At 39.8% G+C, this 20,060-nt stretch overlaps 2 protein-coding genes across 3 annotated transcripts; both read right to left on the bottom strand.

The window, feature by feature from the left end:
• Positions 1 to 14,527: 14,527 nt before the first annotated feature.
• On the bottom strand, positions 14,528 to 15,238 carry LOC113929497 (ATP synthase subunit f, mitochondrial-like). Of its 2 annotated transcripts, none has more exons than XM_027606431.1 (2): positions 15,107 to 15,238; positions 14,528 to 14,665 (listed from the first exon to the last, which is right to left on the bottom strand). In XM_027606431.1, exons 1-2 carry the CDS (start codon positions 15,236 to 15,238, stop codon positions 14,528 to 14,530), a joined length of 270 nt encoding a protein of 89 aa, XP_027462232.1. The 2 variants fall into 2 exon arrangements, with proteins under 2 accessions (XP_027462232.1, XP_027462233.1); XM_027606432.1 differs by having other exon boundaries at positions 14,528 to 14,556; positions 15,115 to 15,238.
• Positions 15,239 to 16,614: 1,376 nt separating this feature from the next.
• SCGB3A2 (secretoglobin family 3A member 2) lies at positions 16,615 to 19,848 on the bottom strand. The gene is given in 5 exon segments (XM_027606428.2): positions 16,615 to 16,737; positions 17,113 to 17,262; positions 17,264 to 17,316; positions 19,793 to 19,829; positions 19,831 to 19,848. Coding segments are annotated over 5 exon segments (282 nt in total). The 3' UTR covers positions 16,615 to 16,713.
• Positions 19,849 to 20,060: the final 212 nt, after the last annotated feature.

Raw genomic sequence — 20,060 nt, 5'->3', positions numbered from 1 at the left:
ACAGCCACATGGCTTGCCCCCTCACTTACAGAAGTCTTTTCTCAGAGATCGCCTTCCCAGTGAGAACTTTTTGAGCACTCAACTTAAAATCGACTTAAAATCGTACCCTCTGACCGAACATTTCTTATCTGCTTTGGGCTGCTGCATTTTTTCCCTCCATTTCACACATATTTTAACACGGTGTTAAAAGTTGTTTATATGTTTTGTTCCTTTTTCTCTCTAGCTGCAATAGAATGTAAGCTCCATGAGGCAAGAATTTTGCCTTTTGCTCAATATTGCTGGCACAATAGTGAGCAATTAGAACAGTGTCTGGAAGAGAGTAGCTGATCAATAAGTATTTGTTGTTTTCTGTATTAATTAAAGAAATTGAAATCAAAGAACATCTGCCTGAGAACAAGAAAGCGAGGATGCAAAGTTGAAGGTCTCGTGGTTCTGAACTTCAGGCAGCTCACCAACTTGATACAGAAGATATAAGCATATAATTAACTAACTGCATTCAGCATGGTATCATATAAAGGGGGCACAGACATGGCAGCCTGGGAACCAGGACAAAGAGCCATTAATGCTCCCTTGGGAGGTCAGGGAAGACTTTTCGGAGATAGTAACATTTGAGCTGTATCTTGATAGGTGGGGAAAGATTTGGAGACATGGAAGAGGAAGGGCAGAGAAGACAGCTTAAATCAAAGCTCAGACTGTGACAAGGCTTGTCATTCAAGGATGGCCTTGCAAAAGCTACTTAACACAGCAAAGAAACAGATATCATTGGGACATTTCCCAGGCTTGGTCCTTCATAAACGTTATCTCTTTTAATCTTCACATCAAGTACAAAAATTACATATTATTATTCCATTTTAAAATAATGAATCTGAGAATCTGGAAGTTTAAGGAACCCATTCAAACCACTCAGATCATTAATGCTGGAGCCTGCGCTTGGATGAAAATCTGTGTGGGCCTGAAATCCCTGCTTTTTACTGCACTGCTTTTCTGTGATAGCATTTCCTTTTGTTATTTTTGTTTTTATTTTGAGAGGGAGGGAAACTGACAAATATGTGTTGATAAAATGTTTTCTTCAAAATTCTGCTTCAAAATTATTAAAGCAGGGGCACCTGGGTGGCTCAGTCCATTGAGCATCCAACTCTTGGGTTTGGCTCAGGTCATGATCTCATGGGTCATGGGATCAACCCTCACATGGGGCTCCGCACTCAGCAGGGAGTCTGCTTGAGATTCTCTCTCTCTCCCTCCCTTTGCCCCTCCCCACCCAAATAAGTAAATATTTAAAAAATTATTAAAGCAGCATGTGCTCATGCCAGGGGGAAAATGAGGGGACAGTGGAGAAAATGTATATATATTTTTTGGATTTTTAATTTAAATTCAATTAATTAACATGTAATATATTATTTGTTTCAGGGGTACAATTTTTAAAAGTTACCCATCTCTGATTCTAACACCATTATCCCCAAACCAGCCCTCATAGCAACTAATATTGACTCCATTCTTCCTGTCCATTCAAACATGTATGTGGAGAGAGTTTGGGGTGTGCATTTTACTCTTTAGTTTGCCTTTCTTATTAACAACATCTCATGGTATTTACTTCAGGTAATTAACACAAATCTTTAAGAATCTACTTGAGGGGTGCCTGGCTGGTTCAGTCAGTGAAGCATGTGACTCAGTCTCAGGGTTGAGTTCAAGCCCCATGTTGGGTGTAATGATTACTTAAAAATAAAATATTTAATATCTGCAAATTACATATCAGATAAAGGGCTAGTATCCAAAATCTATAAAGAACTTATCAAACCCAACACCCAGAAAAACAAAGAATCCAGTCAAGAAATGGGCAGAAGACATGAACAGACATTTCTCCAAAGAAGACATATAAATGGCCAGCAGACACACGAAAAAGTGCTGAACATCACTCGGCATCAGGGAAATACAAATCAAAATCACAATGAGATACCACCTCACACTGGTCAGAATGGCTAAAGTTAACAACTCAGGAAACAACAGATGTTGGCAAGGATGCAAAGAAAGGGGAGCCCTCCTACACTGTTGGTGGGAATGAAAACTGATGCAGTCACTCTGGAAAACAGTATGGAGGTTCCTCAAAATGTTAAAAATACAACTACACTACAACCCATAAATTGCACTTCTAGGTATTTATCCAAAGGATACAAACACATGCACCCCAATGTTTATAGTAGCAATGTCCACAATATTCAAACTATGGAAAGAGCCCAGATGTTCATTGACAGATGAATGAACAAAGAAGATGTAAGATATATACAGATACAGACATAGATATAGATATAATGGAATATTACTCAGCCATCAAAAAGAATGAAATCTTACCATTTGCATGACATGGATGGAACTAAGGGTATTATGCTAAAGTGAAGTAAGTCAGTCAGAGAAAGACAAATACCTTATGATTTCACTCATATGTGGAAATTAAGAAACAAAACAGATGAACATAGGAGAAGAGAAGGAAAAATAAAATAAGATACAGACAGAGAGGGAGGCAAACTGTAAGAGATTCTTAACTCTAGGAACAAACTGAGGGTTGCTGGAGGGGAGGTGGGTGGGGGATGGGGTAACTGGATGATGGGCATTAAGGAGGGCACTTGATGTACAGAGCAACGGTGTTATATGTAACTGATGAATCACTAAATTCTACCCCTGAAACTAATAATACACTGTGTTAACTAAGAAAACAATGAATCATGGAACACTACATCAAAAACTAATGATACAGTAGTATGGTGATTAACATAACATAATAAAATAAAATTTTTAAAAAAATGTTATATGAAGTTTTTAGTAAAATAGGTAAAATTTTGTGAAAAAAATAATTTTTAAAAATAAAATTATATAAATTATATAAACTTACAATTAAATGATATTGAAATAAAGATAATAAATATAAAATAAAATAAAATCTTTCAAAAGAAAAAAGAATCGACTTGAGTGCTCGTAATTTAAGATACCATTTTTCCCTATTGTTGGCATTCATAATTCATATTGTTTCCATTTTTTGGCCCTTCAGAGACCACTGCAATAAACATCTTTATACATATAAACCTGTGCACCGATGTTTTTATTTCTTCATAAAAGATTTCCAAAAACTGAATTGCTAGATCAAAGGACATTTTTCAAACTTTTAAATACTGTAATAGATGTTGCTACCTTCAAAAGACAGTAATTCTCTTACTGACCTGAATTGACACTTTATTGACAAAAATCAGCTTAGGTCAATATCTTAGAGTATCTGAGTAACTTTTTACAACTTTACTGAGGTACAACTGATATATAATTACTCGACATATTTACAGTTAATATACATAAAATTGTATAACTTGAAGTTTTGACATATGTATATACCCACAAAACCATCCCACAATCAAGATAATGAACACACCTGTTACCCCCCAAAAGCTTTCTCATGCCACTTATAATTCATCCCTCCCTCCCACCATATCCTATTCTATCCACAGTCAACCACTGATTTACTTTTTGACACTATTGATTAGTTTGAATTTTCTAGAATTATGAGATAGATTTTGAAGTACTTATTTGTCCCTTACCATGTATTCAACCCTGTCTCATACTTGGCAGTGTCATATTCTTAGTTGGCTTATGTGGGTACTGAGCTACCTTGGGTAAGCCAAATCTGCTACTTATCCACCTCTAACTCGAGGTAAAGTAACAGGAAATAAGGGAGACCTCTGGCTTTTCATACTATCAGTACAATCTTCTTACCACTGTGGATGAAGAATGTAGTGTTATAACTTAAAGTCAGACTGACGCTAGAAACCTAAGGAAGGTAATGCAATCTCCTACCCTTTTGTTAAATAAAACACGTCCTAGAATATCTAGGAAATGGGTCATCTAACAGATGTATGTTAATTTATGTCACTCATAAAATACTTAAGAGAATATTGCCATGCTCCTTTACTATTCTAGGTACTGGACTTTGCCTCGTTGGAGCTCACAAACAAGTAGGAGATGTAAGTAACAATCACACAATCATTTACAAGTATATAATTTTTTAAAGTTTTTATTTAATTTTAAAGATTTTATTTGTTTATTTGAAAGAGAGAGAGAGAGCAAGCATGAGCAGGGAGAGGGGTGGAGAGAGAAGCAGACTCGCCGCTGAGCAGGGAGCCCAATCTGGGGCTTGACCCTGGGATCATGACCTGAACCAAAGGCCCATGTTTAACGAACTGAGCCACTCAGGCACCCGTAAGTCTTTACTTAAATTCCAGTTAGTTAGGGGTGGAGCAAGATGGCGGAGGAGTAGGAGACCTGGATTTCATCTGGTCTCAGGAATTCAGCTGGATAGGGATCAAACCATTCTGAACACCTACAAACTCAAAAGGAGATCGAAGAAAAGAATAGCAACAACTCTCTGAACAGAAAAGCGACCACTTTCTGGAAGGTAGGACGTACGGAGAAGTGAATCTGAGGCGATATTTGGGAGGATAGACGGTGGGGGAGGCGGCCTCTGTCAGCCGCTTCTGGCAGGTGATAGAGCCGCGGAGCACAAAACTGGAACTTTTAGAAGTCGGCTCCACTGAGGGACGTTGCTCCAGTGGCTAAGCTTGGGGTGGAATCCTCGCGGGACAGTGTGGTCTCAGGACCCTCGGGGTCACAGAAACACCGGGGGTGCCTGAGTGCGGCAGAGCTCCCAGGTATCGGAGCGGGGAAGCTGGCTGCAGAGACGGAGCCGAGGCGTGGGCTCTCAGCTTGGGTTGCCATAAACTGTGATTGGTGACAGTCGGGCCACTGCTTCTCCAGCAGGGACCCAACAAGCGTCAGATCCGGGGAGACTCCCCTTCCTCCCCGGGGAGGAGCGGCGCGGGAGCGCACCGCAGGGATCTGCTGGGTTTGGAGACTCGACACCAGGTCGAGTGCCAGAGATAGAAACGCTGGGTCACAGGCCAGGTGAGCAGGGAGTGCGGCCGGAGACCAGGGAGACGGGAGTGACTGACTGCTTTTCTCTGGCGGCGCACTGAAGAACGGGGCCCCGAGTTCTCGGCTCCTCCGGGGTGGAGTTTGGGAGGCCGCCATTTTCACTCTCGTCCTCCAAAGCTATACCGAAACCTTGCAGGGAACAAAAGCTCCTAAGAGCAAACCCGAGCAGATTACTTAGGCCGGACCGGCAAGGGCGGGGCAATTCCGCCTCCGGCAAAGACATTTGGGAACCATGGCAACAGGCCCCTCCCCCAGAAGATCAGCACAAACAGCCAGCCAAGACCAAGTTTACCGATCAATGAGAACGGGAGAACTCCAGCACTAGGGGAATACTGCACATAGAATTCATGGTTTTACCATGATTCATTAGTCTTTCAAAGTTAATTTTTTTAACTTTTTTTTTTAATTTTTCTTTTTCCCTTTTTCAACCAACATCTTATCAATCCCTTTTTTAAAAAAACATTTTTATTTTTCATTTGTAGAGTCATATTCTATCCCTTCATGGTAGTTACCCTTATTTTTGGCAGATATATATATGTTGTTCTCTCTTTAAATTTTGAGATACAGTTTCTTCTAACATATCACAATATACCCCAAATCTCTAGTGTATGGCTTTGTTCTAGTCTCCTGCCTGATCACATTCTCTCCCCCCTTTTTTTCTTTCTTTCTTTACTTTTTTAAATCCACTTCTTTCTTTTTTCAAACATCTTCTTATCAATTCCTTTTTTTAAAAATTTTTATAATTTTCATCTTTACAGTCATATTCCATCCCTTCATCGTATCAACCCTTAATTTGTACATATATAAGTCTCTCTTTCCTCAAAATTTTAGGAGGCACTTTCTTCTAACAGACTAAAATACACCCAAAATCTAGTGTGTGGCACTGATCTGTGCACCAGCCTGATTATATTTGATCATATTGTTTTTTTGTTTTGTTCTGTTTTTGTTTTTATCTTTTTCTTTTCTTTTTTTCTCTTTTTCTTTCTTTCCCTTTCTTTCCCCCTCGTTTCAGGTCTTTTCTGATTTGATTATATTTTCTGGGGACGTTGTTAACCTGTTAGCATTTCATTCTCTCATTCATCTATTCTCCTCTGGACAAAATGACAAGACAAAAAATATCACCTCAACAAAAAGAACAAGAGGTAGTACCATCTGCCAGGGACCTACTCAATATGGACATTAGTGAGATGTCAGACCTAGAGTTCAGAATCATGACTTTAAAGATACTAGCTGGGCTTGAAAAAAGCATGGAAGTTATTAGAGAAACGCTTTCTGGAGAAATAAAAGAACTAAATCTAACCAAGTCAAAATCAAAAAGGCTATTAATGAGGTGCAATCAAAAGTGGGGGCACTAAATGCTAGGATAAATGAGGCAGAAGAGAGAATCAGCGATACAGAAGACCAAATGATGGAAAGTAAAGAAGGTGAGAAAAAGAGAGATAAAAAACTACTGGATCACGAGGGCAGAATTCAAGAGATAAGTGATACGATAAGATGAAACAACATTAGAATAATTGGGATCCCAGAAGAAGAAGAAAGAGAGAGAGGGGCAGAAGGTATATTGGAGCAAATTATAGCAGAGAACTTCCCTAAGGTGGGAAAGGAAACAGGCATCAAAATCCAGGAGGCACAGAGAACCCATCTCAAAATCAATAAAAATAGGTCAACACCCCGACATCTAGTAGTAAAACTTATGACTCTCAGAGACAGAAAATCCTGAAAGCAGCTCAGGAGAAGAGATATGTAACCTAAAATGGTAGAAACATTAGATTGGCCACAGACCTATCCACAGAGACCTGGAGGGCCAGAAAAGACCGGCATGATATATTCAGAGCACTAAACGAGAAAAATATGCAGCCAAAAATACTATATCCAGCTAGGCTGTCATTGAAAATAGAAGGAGAGGTAAAAATCTGCCAGGACAAATAAAAACTAAAGGAATTTGCAAACATGAAACCAGCCCTACAAGAAATATTGAAAGGGGTCCTCTAAACAAAGAGAGACCCTAAAGGCAGCGTGCACCAGAAAGGAATACAGAAAATATACAGTAACAGTCACCTTACAGGCAATACAATGGTACTAAATTCATATCTTTCAATAGTTACCCTGAATGTAAATGGGCTACGTGCCCCAATCAAAAGACACAGGCTATCAGATTGGATTAAAAAACAAGACCCATCGATATGCTGTCTGCAAGAGACTCATTTTAGACCCAAAGACACCCCCACATTGAAAGTGAGGGGGTGGAAAACCATTTACCATGCTAATGGACACCAAAAGAAAGCTGGGGTGGCAATCCTCGTATCAGACAAATTAGATTTTAAAACAAAGACTGTAATAAGAGATGAGGAAGGACACTCTATCCTACTTAAAGGGTCTATCCAACAAGAAGATCTAACAATTGTAAATATCTATGCCCCTAAGACGGGAGTGGCCAATTATATAAGGCAATTAATAACAAAAGCAAAGGAACACATCGACAACAATACAATAACACTGGGGGACTTTAACACCCCCCTGACTGAAATGGACAGATCATCTAAGCAAAAGATCAACAAGGAAATAAAGACTTTATTTTTTTTTTTTTAAGGAAATAAAGACTTTAAATGACAACCAAATGGACTTCACAGACGTATTCAGAACATTCCATCCCAAAGCAACAGAATACACATTCTTCTCTAGTGCCCATGGAACATTCTCCAAAATAGGTCACATCCTAGGTCACAAATCAGGTCTCAACCAGTACCAAAAAACTGGGATCATTCCCTGCATATTTTCAGACCAAAATGCTTTGAAACTAGAACTCAATCACAAGAGGAAAGTCGGAAAGAACTCAAATACATGGAGGCTAAAGAGCATCCTACTAAAGAATGAATGGGTCAACCAGGAAATTAAAGAATAATTAAAAGAAATTCATGGAAACCCATGAAAATGAAAACACAACTGTTCAAAATCTTTGGGATGCAGCAAAGGCAGTCCTGAGAGGAAAGTATATAGCAATACAAGCCTTTCTCAAGAAACAAGAAAGGTCTCAAATACACAACCTAACCCTACACCTAAAGGAGCTAGAGAAAGAACAGCAAATAAAGCCTAAACCCATCAGGAGAAGAGAAATAATAAAGATCAGAGCAGAAATCAATGAACTAGAAACCAAAAGAACAGTAGAACAGATCAACGAAACTAGGAGCTGGTTCTTTGAAAGAATTAACAAGATTAATAAACCCTTGGCCAGACTTATCAAAAAGAAAAGAGAAATGACCCAAATCAACAAAGTCATGAATGAAAGAGGAGAGATCACAACCAACACCAAAGACATACAAACAATTATAAGAACATGTTATGAGCAACTATATGCCAGCAAATTAGATAACCTGGAAGAAACGGATGCATTCCTAGAGATGTATCAACTACCAAAATTGAACCAGGAAGAAACAGAAAACCTGAACAGACCTATAACCACTAAGAAAATGGAAGCAGTCATCAACAATCTCCCAACAAACAAAAGCCCAGGGCCAGATGGCTTCCCAGGGGAATTCTACCAAACATTTCAAGAAGAATTAATCCTATTCTCCTGAAACTGTTCCAAAAAATAGAAATGGAAGGAAAACTTCCAAACTCATTTTATGAGGCCACCATTACCTTGATCCCCAAACCAGACAAAGACCCCATCAAAAAGTAGAATTACAGACCAACATCCTTGATGCACATGGATGCAAAAATTCTCACCAAAATACTCGCCAGTAGGATCCAACAGAACATTAAAAGGATTATTCACCACGACCAAGTGGGATTTATCCCTGGGCTGCAAGGTTGGTTCAACATCCGCAAATCAATCAACGTGATACAATATATTAACAAAGAACAAGAATCATATGATCCTCTAAATAGATGCAGAGAAAGCATTTGACAAAGTACAGCATCCTTTCTTGATCAAAACTCTTCAGGGTATAGGGATAGAGGGTACCTACCTCAATTATCATAAAAGCCATCTATGAAAAACCTACAGCAAATATCATTCTCAATGGGGAAAAACTGAGAGCTTTCCCCCTAAGGTCAGGGACGTGGCAGGGATGTCCACTATCACCACTGCTATTCGACATAGTATTAGAAGTCCTAGCCACAGCAATCAGACAACAAAAAGAAATCAAAGGCATCCAAATCGGCAAGGAGGAAGTCAATCTCTCACTCTTTGCAGATGATATGATACTTTATGTGGAAAATCCAAAGACTCCACCCCAAACCTGCTAGAACTCACACAGGAATTCAGTAAAGTGGCAGGATATAAAATCAATGCACAGAAATCAGTGGCATTCCTATACACCAACAACAAGACAGAAGAGAGACAAATTAAGGAGTTGATCCCATTTACAACTGCACCCAAAACCATAAGATACCTAGGAATACATCTAACCAAAGAGGCAAAGGATCTGTACTCAGAAAACTATAAAATACTAATGAAAGAAATTGAGGAAGACACAAAGAAATGGAAAAACGTTCCATGCTCATGGATTGGAAGAACAAATATTGTGAAGATGTCAATGCTACCTAGAGCAATCTACACATTCAATGCAATCCCCATCAAAATACCATCCACTTTTTTCAAAGAAATGGAACAAATAATCCTAAAATTTGTATGGATCCAGAAGAGACCCCGAGTAGCCAGAGGAATGTTGAAAAAGAAAAGCAAAGCTGGCGGCAACACAATTCCGGACTTCCAGCTCTATTACAAAGCTGTCATCATCAAGACAGTATGGCACTGGCACAAAAACAGACACATAGATCAATGGAACAGAATCGAGAGCCCAGAAATGGACCCTCAACTCTATGGTCAACTCATCTTTGACAAAGCAGGAAAGAATGTCCAATGGAAAAAAGTCTCTTCAACAAATGGTGTTGGGAAAATTGGACAGCCACCTGCAGAAGAATGAAACTGGACCATTTCCTTACACCACACACAAAAATAGACTCCAAATGGTTGAAAGACCTAAGCGTGAGACAGGAGTCCATCAAAATCCTAAAGGAGAACACAGGCAGCAACCTCTTCGACCTCAGCCGCAGCAACTTCTTCCTAGAAACATCATTAAAGGCAAGGGAAGCAAGGGCAAAAATGAACTATTGGGATTTCATCAAGATAAAAAGCTTTTGCACAGCAAAAGAAACAGTCCACAAAACCAAAAGACAACCGACAGAATGGGAGAAAATATTTGCAAATGACATATCAGATAAAGGGCTAGTATCCAAAATCTATAAAGAACTTATCAAACTCAACACCCAAAGAACAAATAATCCAATCAAGAAGTGGGCAGAGGACATGAACAGACATTTTTCCAAAGAAGACATCCAAATGGCCAACAGACACATGAAAAAGTGCTCAACATTGCTCGGCATCAGGGAAATCCAAATCAAAACCTCAATGAGATACCACCTCATACCCGTCAGTATGGCTAAAATTAACAAGTCAGTAAATGACAGATGTTGGCGGGGATGTGGAGAAAGGGGAACCCTCCTACACTGTTGGTGGGAATGCAAGCTGGTGCAACCACTCTGGAAAACAGTATGGAGGTTCCTCAAAAAGTTGAAAATAGAGCTACCCTATGATCCAGCAATTGCACTACTGGGTATTTACACCAATGATACAAATGTAGGGATCCGAAGGGGTATGTGCACCCCAATGTTTATAGCAGCAATGTCCCCAATAGCCAAACTGTGGAAAGAGCCAAGATGCCCATCGACAGATGAATGGATAAAGAAGAGGTGGTATATATACACAATGGAATATTATGCAGCCATCAAAAAAAAAATGAAAGCTTTCCATTTGCAGTGACGTGGATGGAACTGGAGGGTGTTATGCTGAGTGAAATAAGTCAATCAGAGAAAGACATGTATCATATGACCTCACTGATATGAGGAATTCTTAATCTCAGGAAACAAACTGAGGGTTGCTGGAGTGGGGGTGGGGTGGGAGGGATGGGGTGGCTGAGTGATAGACACTGGGGAGGGTATGTGCTATGGTGAGTGCTGTGAATTGTGCAAGACTGTTGAAACACCGATCTGTACCTCTGAAACAAATAATGCAATATATGTGAAGAAAAAAGAAGAAGAAGAAGAAGATAGCAGGAGGGGAAGAATGAAGGGGGGAAATCGGAGGGGGAGACGAACCATGAGAGATGATGGACTCTGAAAAACCAACTGAGGGTTCTAGAGGAGAGGGGGTGGGGGGATGCCTGGTGATGGGTATTAAAGAGGGCACGTTCTGCGTGGAGCACTAGGTATTATGCACAAACAATGAATCATGGAACACTATTTAAAAACTAATGATGTAATGTATGGTGATTAACATAACAATAAAAAAGTAAAAAAGAAATTCCAGTTAGTTAACCTACAGTGTAATATTAGTTTCAGGTGTAGAATATAGTGATTCAACACTTGCATACAACACCCAGTGCTCATCACAAGCACACTCCTTAATCCCCATCACCTATGTCACCCAGTCCCCTACCCAGTATATAATTATTTTTGAGAGACATGCTCAGGAAGGATGAAACATGGTTCTCTTAGGGCCTATAACAAATTTATCTTGCCTGCACAGGCGCTTAGAGAGGGTTTTCTAAGAAAGTGAGACTTGAACTAAGTTGTGAAAAAAATAATTTGGAGGTTAAATAGAAGACTCAGGAGAAGAGATTTTTTTATAACTGAGTAAAGAGCATTTGCAAAAACCCTGTATCAGGTATCCTGTTGCCAGCAGTAAAAAGAAGGCCAGGGTGGCTAGGAAGCAAATGGAGCAAATGAGAGCAAAAGAGGCAAAAAAGCGCTTAGGCCTTACAGGACCTCATAGGTGTGGTCAGTATTTTATTCTTAATTTTGAGAACAATGGAAAGATACAAAAAGACTTTTACGATTAGAATGAGAAAGATCATTGTAGCATTTTGAAAAGATCCCTGCCTCCTGTGCAGACCACACTGTAGGAGTCAAAGCAGGAAGCCTGCTAGGAAGCTCTTGCAAGAGATGAGAGACTTGGAGGAGGGAGGGCCAGTGTGGGGAGGGGCAGAGGAGAAGCAGAGAGAGAAGCAGAGAGAGAAGCAGGGTCCTCGCTGAGTAGGAAGCCTGATGTGGGACTCAATCGCATGAACCTGAGATCATGACCTGAGCTGAAGGCAGACACTTAACTGACTGAGCCACCCAGATGCCCCTCCTTTATTGTTCTTATCATAATTTGTAATTATCTATTTACCCATGTTTACTCACAGTTTCTTTTTTAATTTTTTTTATTATTTTTAAAATTTAAATTCAATTAATTAACATACAGTGTATTATTAGTGTTTCAGGTCAGTGATTCATCAGTCTTATATAACACCCGGTGCTCATTACATCACATGCCCTCCTTAATATCCATCACCCAGTTACCCCATCCCTCCACCCCCGCCCCTCCAGCAACCCTCAGTTTGTTTCCTATGATTAAGAGTCTCTTACAGTTTGTCTCCCTCTCTGATTTCATCTTGTTTTATTTTTCCCTCCCTTCCCCTATGATCCTCTGTTTTGTTTCTTAAATTCCACATATGAGTGAGATCATGGTAATTGTCTTTCTCTGATTGACTTATTTCACCTAGCATAATGCCCTCTAGTTCCATCCATGTCGTTGCAAATGGCAAGATATTATTTTTTTGATGGCTGAGTAGTATTCCATTGTGTGTGTGTGTGTGTGTGTGTGTGTGTGTGTGTGTGTGTGTGTGTGTGTGTGTGTGTGTGTATCACATCTTCTTGGCTCTTTCCATAGTTTGGCTATTGTGGACATTGCTGTTATAAACATTGGGGTGCACGTGCCCCTTTAGATCACTACATTTGTTTCTTTAGGGTAAATACCCAGTAGTGCAATTCCTGGGTCATAGGGTAGCTCTATTTTCAGCTCTTTGAGGAACGTCCATACTGTTTTCCAGAGTGGCTGCACCAGCTTGCATTCCCATCAACAGTGTAGGAGGGTTCCCCTTTCTCTGCATCCTCACTAACATCTGTCATTTCCTAATTTGTTAATTTTAGCCATTCTGACTGGTGTGAGGTGGTATCTCACTGTGGTTTTGATTTGTATTTCCCTGATGACAAGTGACGTGGAGCATTTTTTCATGCATCTGTTGGCCATTTGGATGTCTTCTTTGCAGAAATGTCTGTTCATCATGTCTTCTGCCCATTTCTTGATTGGATTATTTGTTCTTTGGATTTGATAAGTTCTTTATAGATTTTGGATACTAGCCCTTTATCTGCTGTGTCATTTGCAGATATCTTCTCCCATTCTGTCAGTTGTCTTTGGTTTTTGTCGACTGTTTCCTTTGCTGTGCAAAAGCTTTTTATCTTGATGAAGTCCCAATCATTCATTTTTGCCCTTGCTTCCCTTGCCTTTGGAGATGTATCTAACAAGAAGTTGCTGAGGCCAAGGTCACAGAGGTACTTGCATAGTTTCTGTGTCTTTCTTTACACTGCAAAAATCTGTGGGGGTATGGGTCATGTTCATTTTGTTTATCACAGAATGCCAACTTTTAGCAAAGGTACTGCAATCAATATTGAATTTAAAAAATATATATATAATAGAACATGATAAATGGCCAATAACTATTATTATGATTATAAGTCATGTTAGTCACATTAGCTGTTATTATTATTTGATCAGGAAATAAATTCTCATTTGATAAAGATACACACCTAGCTAATAGCAGAGCAAAGGAAAAAAATGCTCAAAATGAAGCAGAGGTAGTTAATAGAATGAAGGAGTATCAGATAATTTTGATTTAGTTGCTTCTCCCAGGGAAAAATTTAATACAATAGAAGATGCTGATATTTCTTGATATACATCTTATATACATAAATACAATGTCTTCCTTGGTGATGCTAACAACCTGTGAGCACCCCTGCTGTCGTTAACCTACTTAAAGCCTGAGAGCTTTTCTACTGGATCCTTTCTAAAATTAAAAAAAAAATGCAGCAAATTAATTTTACTGATTTATCTGTTTGTATCACCTAACTCAAATGTGGAGACAAGAAATAATATAATTTATATTTTGCACCTCCTAACCCCCCAACACATAGTAAAGAGGAATGCATTGCTTTCTCAGGTTAGAACAAACGTATCCTAGGAACTGTCTTGGGCCCCTAATCTCATCTTTAGGAATGGAACTTCTCTGACCTCAATCACTTCAGATCCCAACTGCTGTTTCCAGTGGAAATTCGTTACTAGCTTTCAAAATTTTAAACATCATGTAGTTCTTGGCACTGCACTTCCACTTCTAAGACTTTTGTGAAGCGAGACAGAAATGAATGCAAATAAATGGATACTTAATGTAGTACTCTTTATAAGAAAAAAATTACTAAAAATAATTTAAGTGTTTGCATAAATGAAAGTTTAAATGAAGTATGAATCATTCGTACATGCTTTTTTTTATTTATTTATCTTCCATGTGCCAATCACCTTTTAGTGGACATTAATTCTCAATTAGGATATGAAAGGATTCAGGGGTGTGAGGAAAAGGTCATGGTCAGGAACGCAGAATGCACCCTCAATATCGGGCCCTCTTCAGTGGTACTTGTGTAGCTGCTCATGTTTGAGTTCCTTGTATGAAAGGAAGTAGTTGAAAAACTCGTAAGCTGCCAACACCATAGAAATCCCAGGGACATTTCCTTTCTTCACATTAACATACGTTAAAAAAATTTTTTTTATTATGTTATGTTAGTCACCATACAGTACATCATTAGTTTTTGATGTAGTGTTCCATGATTCATTGTTTGCATATAACACCCAATGCTCCATGCAATACGTGCCCTCTTTAATACCCATCACCGGGCTCACCCATCCCCCCAACCCCTCTCCCCTCTAAAACCCTCAGTTTGTTTCTTAGTGTCCATAGTCTCTTCTGGTTCGTCTCTCTCTCCGATTTCCCCCCCTTCATTTTTCCCTTCCTTCTCCTAATGTCCTCCATGCTGTTCCTTATGTTCCACAAATAAGTGAAACCATATGATAATTGACTTTCTCTGCTTGACTTATTTCACTTAGCATAATCCCCTCCAGTCCCATCCATGTTGATGCAAAAGCTGGGTATTCATCCTTTCTAATGGCTGAGTAATATTCCACATTAACATGCTAAATGAAACATCAGTAGTAACCCCTTTGAAACATTCCAGCAATGCCTTTAGGAGTAAAATCCCACATCAGTATCCAGCTTGGCAGCTCTCCTATTTTGACATCGTCGATGAGCTTCTTCTCCTTCACTGGTATGACTGACACCATCTTGGAGTCCTAGGTGTCCATATACACTTTTTTAAATGAGCAGAAAATATTTTGAAAAATCACATAAAGTTGTTAGTGGTTTCCTCTACTTTGTGAGATTTATGGAGTAAAGAAATTAAAGTTACATATGTAATTATACACATAGCTACATATCATTATGGTTATATATAACTTGCACTAATTATATATAATAACTATTTCTACATTCTCATCTTCACACTATTTTTTTTTTTTCTATTTTTTAAAAAATATTTATTTGAGAGAGAGCGAGACAGCGGGGAGGGGGGCTGAGGGAGAGAGAGAAAGAGGATCTCAAGCAGACTCCCGTTGAGTGCAGAGCCTGACACGGGGCTCGATCCCATGACCCTGAGATCATGACCTGAGCTTAAATCAAGAGTCAGATGCTTAACGGACTGAGCCACCCAGGTGCCCCCCTTCATAATGGTTTTCAATTATACTTTTTATTTTGAAATAATCATAGAGTCACAGGAAGTTGTAAGAAATAACACAGAGAGATCCAGCATATTCTCTACTGAGTTTCCCCTAATGACAACATCTTGGAAAACTATACTACAATATCAAAACCAGTATGTTGATATTGATACAGACAAGAAACAAAACATACTCTGGTTTTTCCCATTTCCCATCTCCTATCTCCTGCCTGAGCCTCCCAGGGTCAGAATGCAGCCCAAAGTTCAGCTGACCTAGGAACCTGAGGGGTTAGCATCACAGAGCAGAGGAGGGAAAGGGTGGGGAGTGGATCTGAGGGCAAATGGTTCCAAGACTGGCACAAACTCAGGCCTGAAGGCAGATCAGGGCAGATATTCTTGGTAGGAAGAAACGAGGTTTTGCATTAAGGCATAAAAGTGTTAGCAGGAAAGAGATTTAGTGATTTTTCTCAGTGTGAATGGGGCTAGAGCACACTTCAAGAAAGGAATATTCCAAGAAAGAAAAGGAAGGAAGGAAGGGAGGAAAAACATTGACTAAACTAGACATGTAAACAAAGGCCAGGTCATGAAGGGCTTTGTAGCCATACTAAGGAACTTGACATCTGTAGGTAATTGTATATCACCAGAATTATACCTTGGAAAGATAATTCTGGCATCATCATAGATGGTGGCACGGAGAAAAGGAAAGGATAGTTCAGAACTTAGTAGCCAAAGGATGATGCAGTGAAGACCTAACTTGATGATGTTTAACTTAAAGTCAAGCAGAGAGGAAGACATGATTATGTATTCCTGAAAATGCCAGTTCTCTTGATAACAAGAGCCTCTCTGGAGTTTATGACCCAAGAGAAAAATTATCTAGTGGGCCCTTCTGAATAGAGCCCCTAGAAATAAACACAGGACAAAATGAAATCTATTCATTGCTTTATTCACTCTTTTCAGGGGTCACTACACCTTAGGATGAAATGAGTTCCAGCCCCAGAGGAGAGCACTATTCCCCTTCCCCTCCACTGCTGCTTTGTGCTGACATCACACCAAATGCAACAGCGCCTCCTGAAAGGCAGAAGGACAAGAATAAAAATCAAGTGGTTTACATGTGCTTAGCAATTTTCCAAAAATAGTCACCAACCTATTTAGCCACCATTTTACTGATGTGGAAATGGAGGCCCAGAGTGGTTAAGTCCCAACTAGAATCACTAAGCTGAGAAATGCAAAGTCACAATCATAACAGATCTCTTTCATTCAAAAATCCCTTCTAGAAATGTAATGCTGCCCCTTCCTTGAGATTCCTGGGCATGCAAACTTTGTATGAGTATATCCAGGGAAATACATGTCTACAGGTGAGAACAGGGTGAGTGGGGGCATGGGGGGGGCGTTCAGGTGACTAAGCTCCCCCCATTGACAAATTAGTCCACAACCTATAGTTACCAGCAGTTTCTTCACTGCCTCAGAGGCCTCTGGTCCCAGCTCATTCACACACTTTCTTAGCCCTTCCACAAGGTGCTCAATAGAAATGCCCAGAGTGTTCAGAAGAAGCTTTAATGGATCCATAAAGGGGAGAATGCTGTCCACAGGTAAAAGGTAAGGCTTTGTTGACAGCATCTGGCAAACTGTTGGTAAGGAAGGCGGTAGCTGCAGAGCAAAAGGGAAACTGAGTGAAATAGGCACATTTGACTCCTGTCCACGACTGCACTACTTTCCACTGTGTCCATCAATAACTCTGTTCCAGTCTCACTTGATTTCCCATGAAAACTTTTGCCTCAGGGCCTTTGCACCTGCTGTTCTGTCTCCTCAGAACTTTTTTCTCCAGTTAGCTACACGTCTCTCCTCAAATGTTACCTCCTCAGAAAGGTACCTAAAATAGCATCATTTATCATCCTCTAACTTCATTTTTTCTTACCATTACGTAAAATAGTAAACCTCACTTATTTTGTGCCTTCAACCTCTAATATGCAGACTCCATGAGAACAAGGAATTTATGTTTTATTCACTACTGTACCTCATGCCTAGAATAGACCCTGGCATTTAGTAAGCACTCAGTAGAAACTGGTGGTTCACTGAACAGGAATGTACTTTGCATGTGGTTATCTCCACAATCCATGGCTTTGAGGCCAAAAAGTAGATTCCATAATGAACCTTCACTTGGGGACATGCATGAACCCAATCAACCACAGCCCAGGAAACTGCTCCCAACCAATTCAACCCAATGCTACAAACATAACTGAACACCAACTCTGTAGTGGTTAGTGCAGATACATAGATGAATAAGATGAGCATATTCCATTCAGAGAACTTACACAGTCTGGTGGACAATAAAGATCTGTACATGCCACAGTGTGGCATGTGCTGTGCTAATAACATCACGGATAAAGTTCTATGAAAACATAAGAGAAGGGATGACTAATTCTAATGTGACAGAGTGTTGGAGCAGTCTTCCCAGAGAGATGTTGCTGGAGCTGTGTCTTGAGGCAGAATCCAGGGTCACAGGGTAAAGTAGGGGAGGTGCATTTTAAAAAGGAACAAAATTAACAAGGGCACTGAAATGTGAGGATGAAAGTGTGCACACTGCCTGGTGAACCTTCCAGAGCAGCTGGAGTGCAGAGTTCCAGTGAGGTATGCTGAGGTAGGGAAGGAGGTAAGGCAGCAAAACCCAGGTGAGGTCAGATTTTTCAGAGCCTGGAATGCCATATTAATGCATTTGAGACTTTTTTCCCTAAGGGCAATGGGGAGGTATCAAGGCTCTTTTATGGAACAATTGCATTTTACATCTTTGGCTTTAGAAAGATAACTTTCACATAGAAGATGAATAGAAGGGAAAGCGTAGAGAATGAGAAAAATACAATATACATTTTTACAAAACACATGTGCAAATATGTAAACACACATGTACATGAGAACACACATAAGAACACACATCTTCCTAGTAAGACCCTGCCATAGTTCATTTTCCTCTGGAATCCTTTTCGTTCCCCAAATTGTACAAGTGGAGCCTATGCATCTATCTTCCCTTCATCTTCTGCCACCCATTTTCCCTCCAAAATCCTCCTGCATAGGAGGGATATTTATTTCCTTCCAACCAGCTTTCTGTTGCCACCTCCGTCAGTAAATATTTGACACTAGTTACTAAAGACAACAAAATAGCCAAAACTGGTGAAGTTACAAGTTGGTCCAAAATTTCAGTAAAAAGCACAAACCAAAGTTGCCAATGTGGGAGTGGACAGCACCTAGTTTCTCATGATTAGTCTCCCTACTTATTTTAAAGGTTCTGGTGGCTGTCTTCTCTGCATATACTTATATACTTCCAGGGGAAGACCTTCAAGGCTTTCTATTCTTTGAATGAACAGTGGCTATCACAATACATTTTGCAGATGCATCCAAATATACTTTCCTGTATATTTTCATTTTAACTGAATCAGTTAAAATGATTCCCTTCAAAAAGAATGGATCAGGAATCCAACTTCTATACCCCACCTAGAAATTGAACTGTTCACCCCTCAGTTCTCCCACAGAGCTCTGGCTGTGTGTGTCTCTGTGCATTAGTTTAGCATCATAGTGACTTCTGTCTGAGGAAGCCTTATCTCCCCCGTCAGATTACAAGAACCTTGTAAACAATCTGTGTCTGATTCATATCTAAATCTTCCCATGCTTATCCAAGTGCCCAACGGTTTGTAGCCATTCAGCAACTATCCATTGACTGTGTGAATGATAAATGTAGCTATGTCTCAGGAGAAACAACCTGGCAACTGATTACAAAAGATAGAAAGAATGACTCCGTATAGTTTCAAAAGAAGAAGTTACCAAGTGAGATTTTGACTCAAGATTAATTAATAAAGAAAAGAAAAACTATGGTGACAATGTTCAAGAATGTTGACCTCTAGTGTGAGTTGGCTAACTTCTTATGTAGGATTCACTAAGGATAATACTTCTATTGGGTTAGAGCTTGGTAGGCTGGGGTTGGGGTGAGGGTGGGGTTGCTGCATCTGAAATCCCTTCTGACCTTTCCATTCTGTGGTTCTAAAATTCCCTCCACCATATTCCCCTGGAAGCCTAGGCTTACTGATTACACTCCTATCACAGAAAAGTAGAGATACGTGTTCGGGCTACTTACCAGAGTAAATGCAAATGCTGACAGTCACCAGCAGAAAACACAGTTACCAGCTTCATGACAGGGTTTCTGTGATATTTACTTGGAGTTTAAAATTGAACTGCAAAATGCAGTGAATCCACTGAGCTAGTGGCCCCACTTACGGTAGTAGGTGTGATGGCTGCTTTCTGCACAGGCACATATTTATATCCCAGGAATGACCTATTGTCAGTCCCTACCACTTGACACCCCAGAGAAGAGCAGGAAGATGTTTCCTCACTAAATAAATTGG

This window comes from Zalophus californianus, chromosome 5 (assembly GCF_009762305.2).
Source record: "Zalophus californianus isolate mZalCal1 chromosome 5, mZalCal1.pri.v2, whole genome shotgun sequence".
NCBI classification, from domain to species: domain Eukaryota; kingdom Metazoa; phylum Chordata; class Mammalia; order Carnivora; family Otariidae; genus Zalophus; species Zalophus californianus.
Note: the sequence above shows the minus strand (reverse complement) of the source record. Positions and strands in the feature narration are given on the sequence as shown.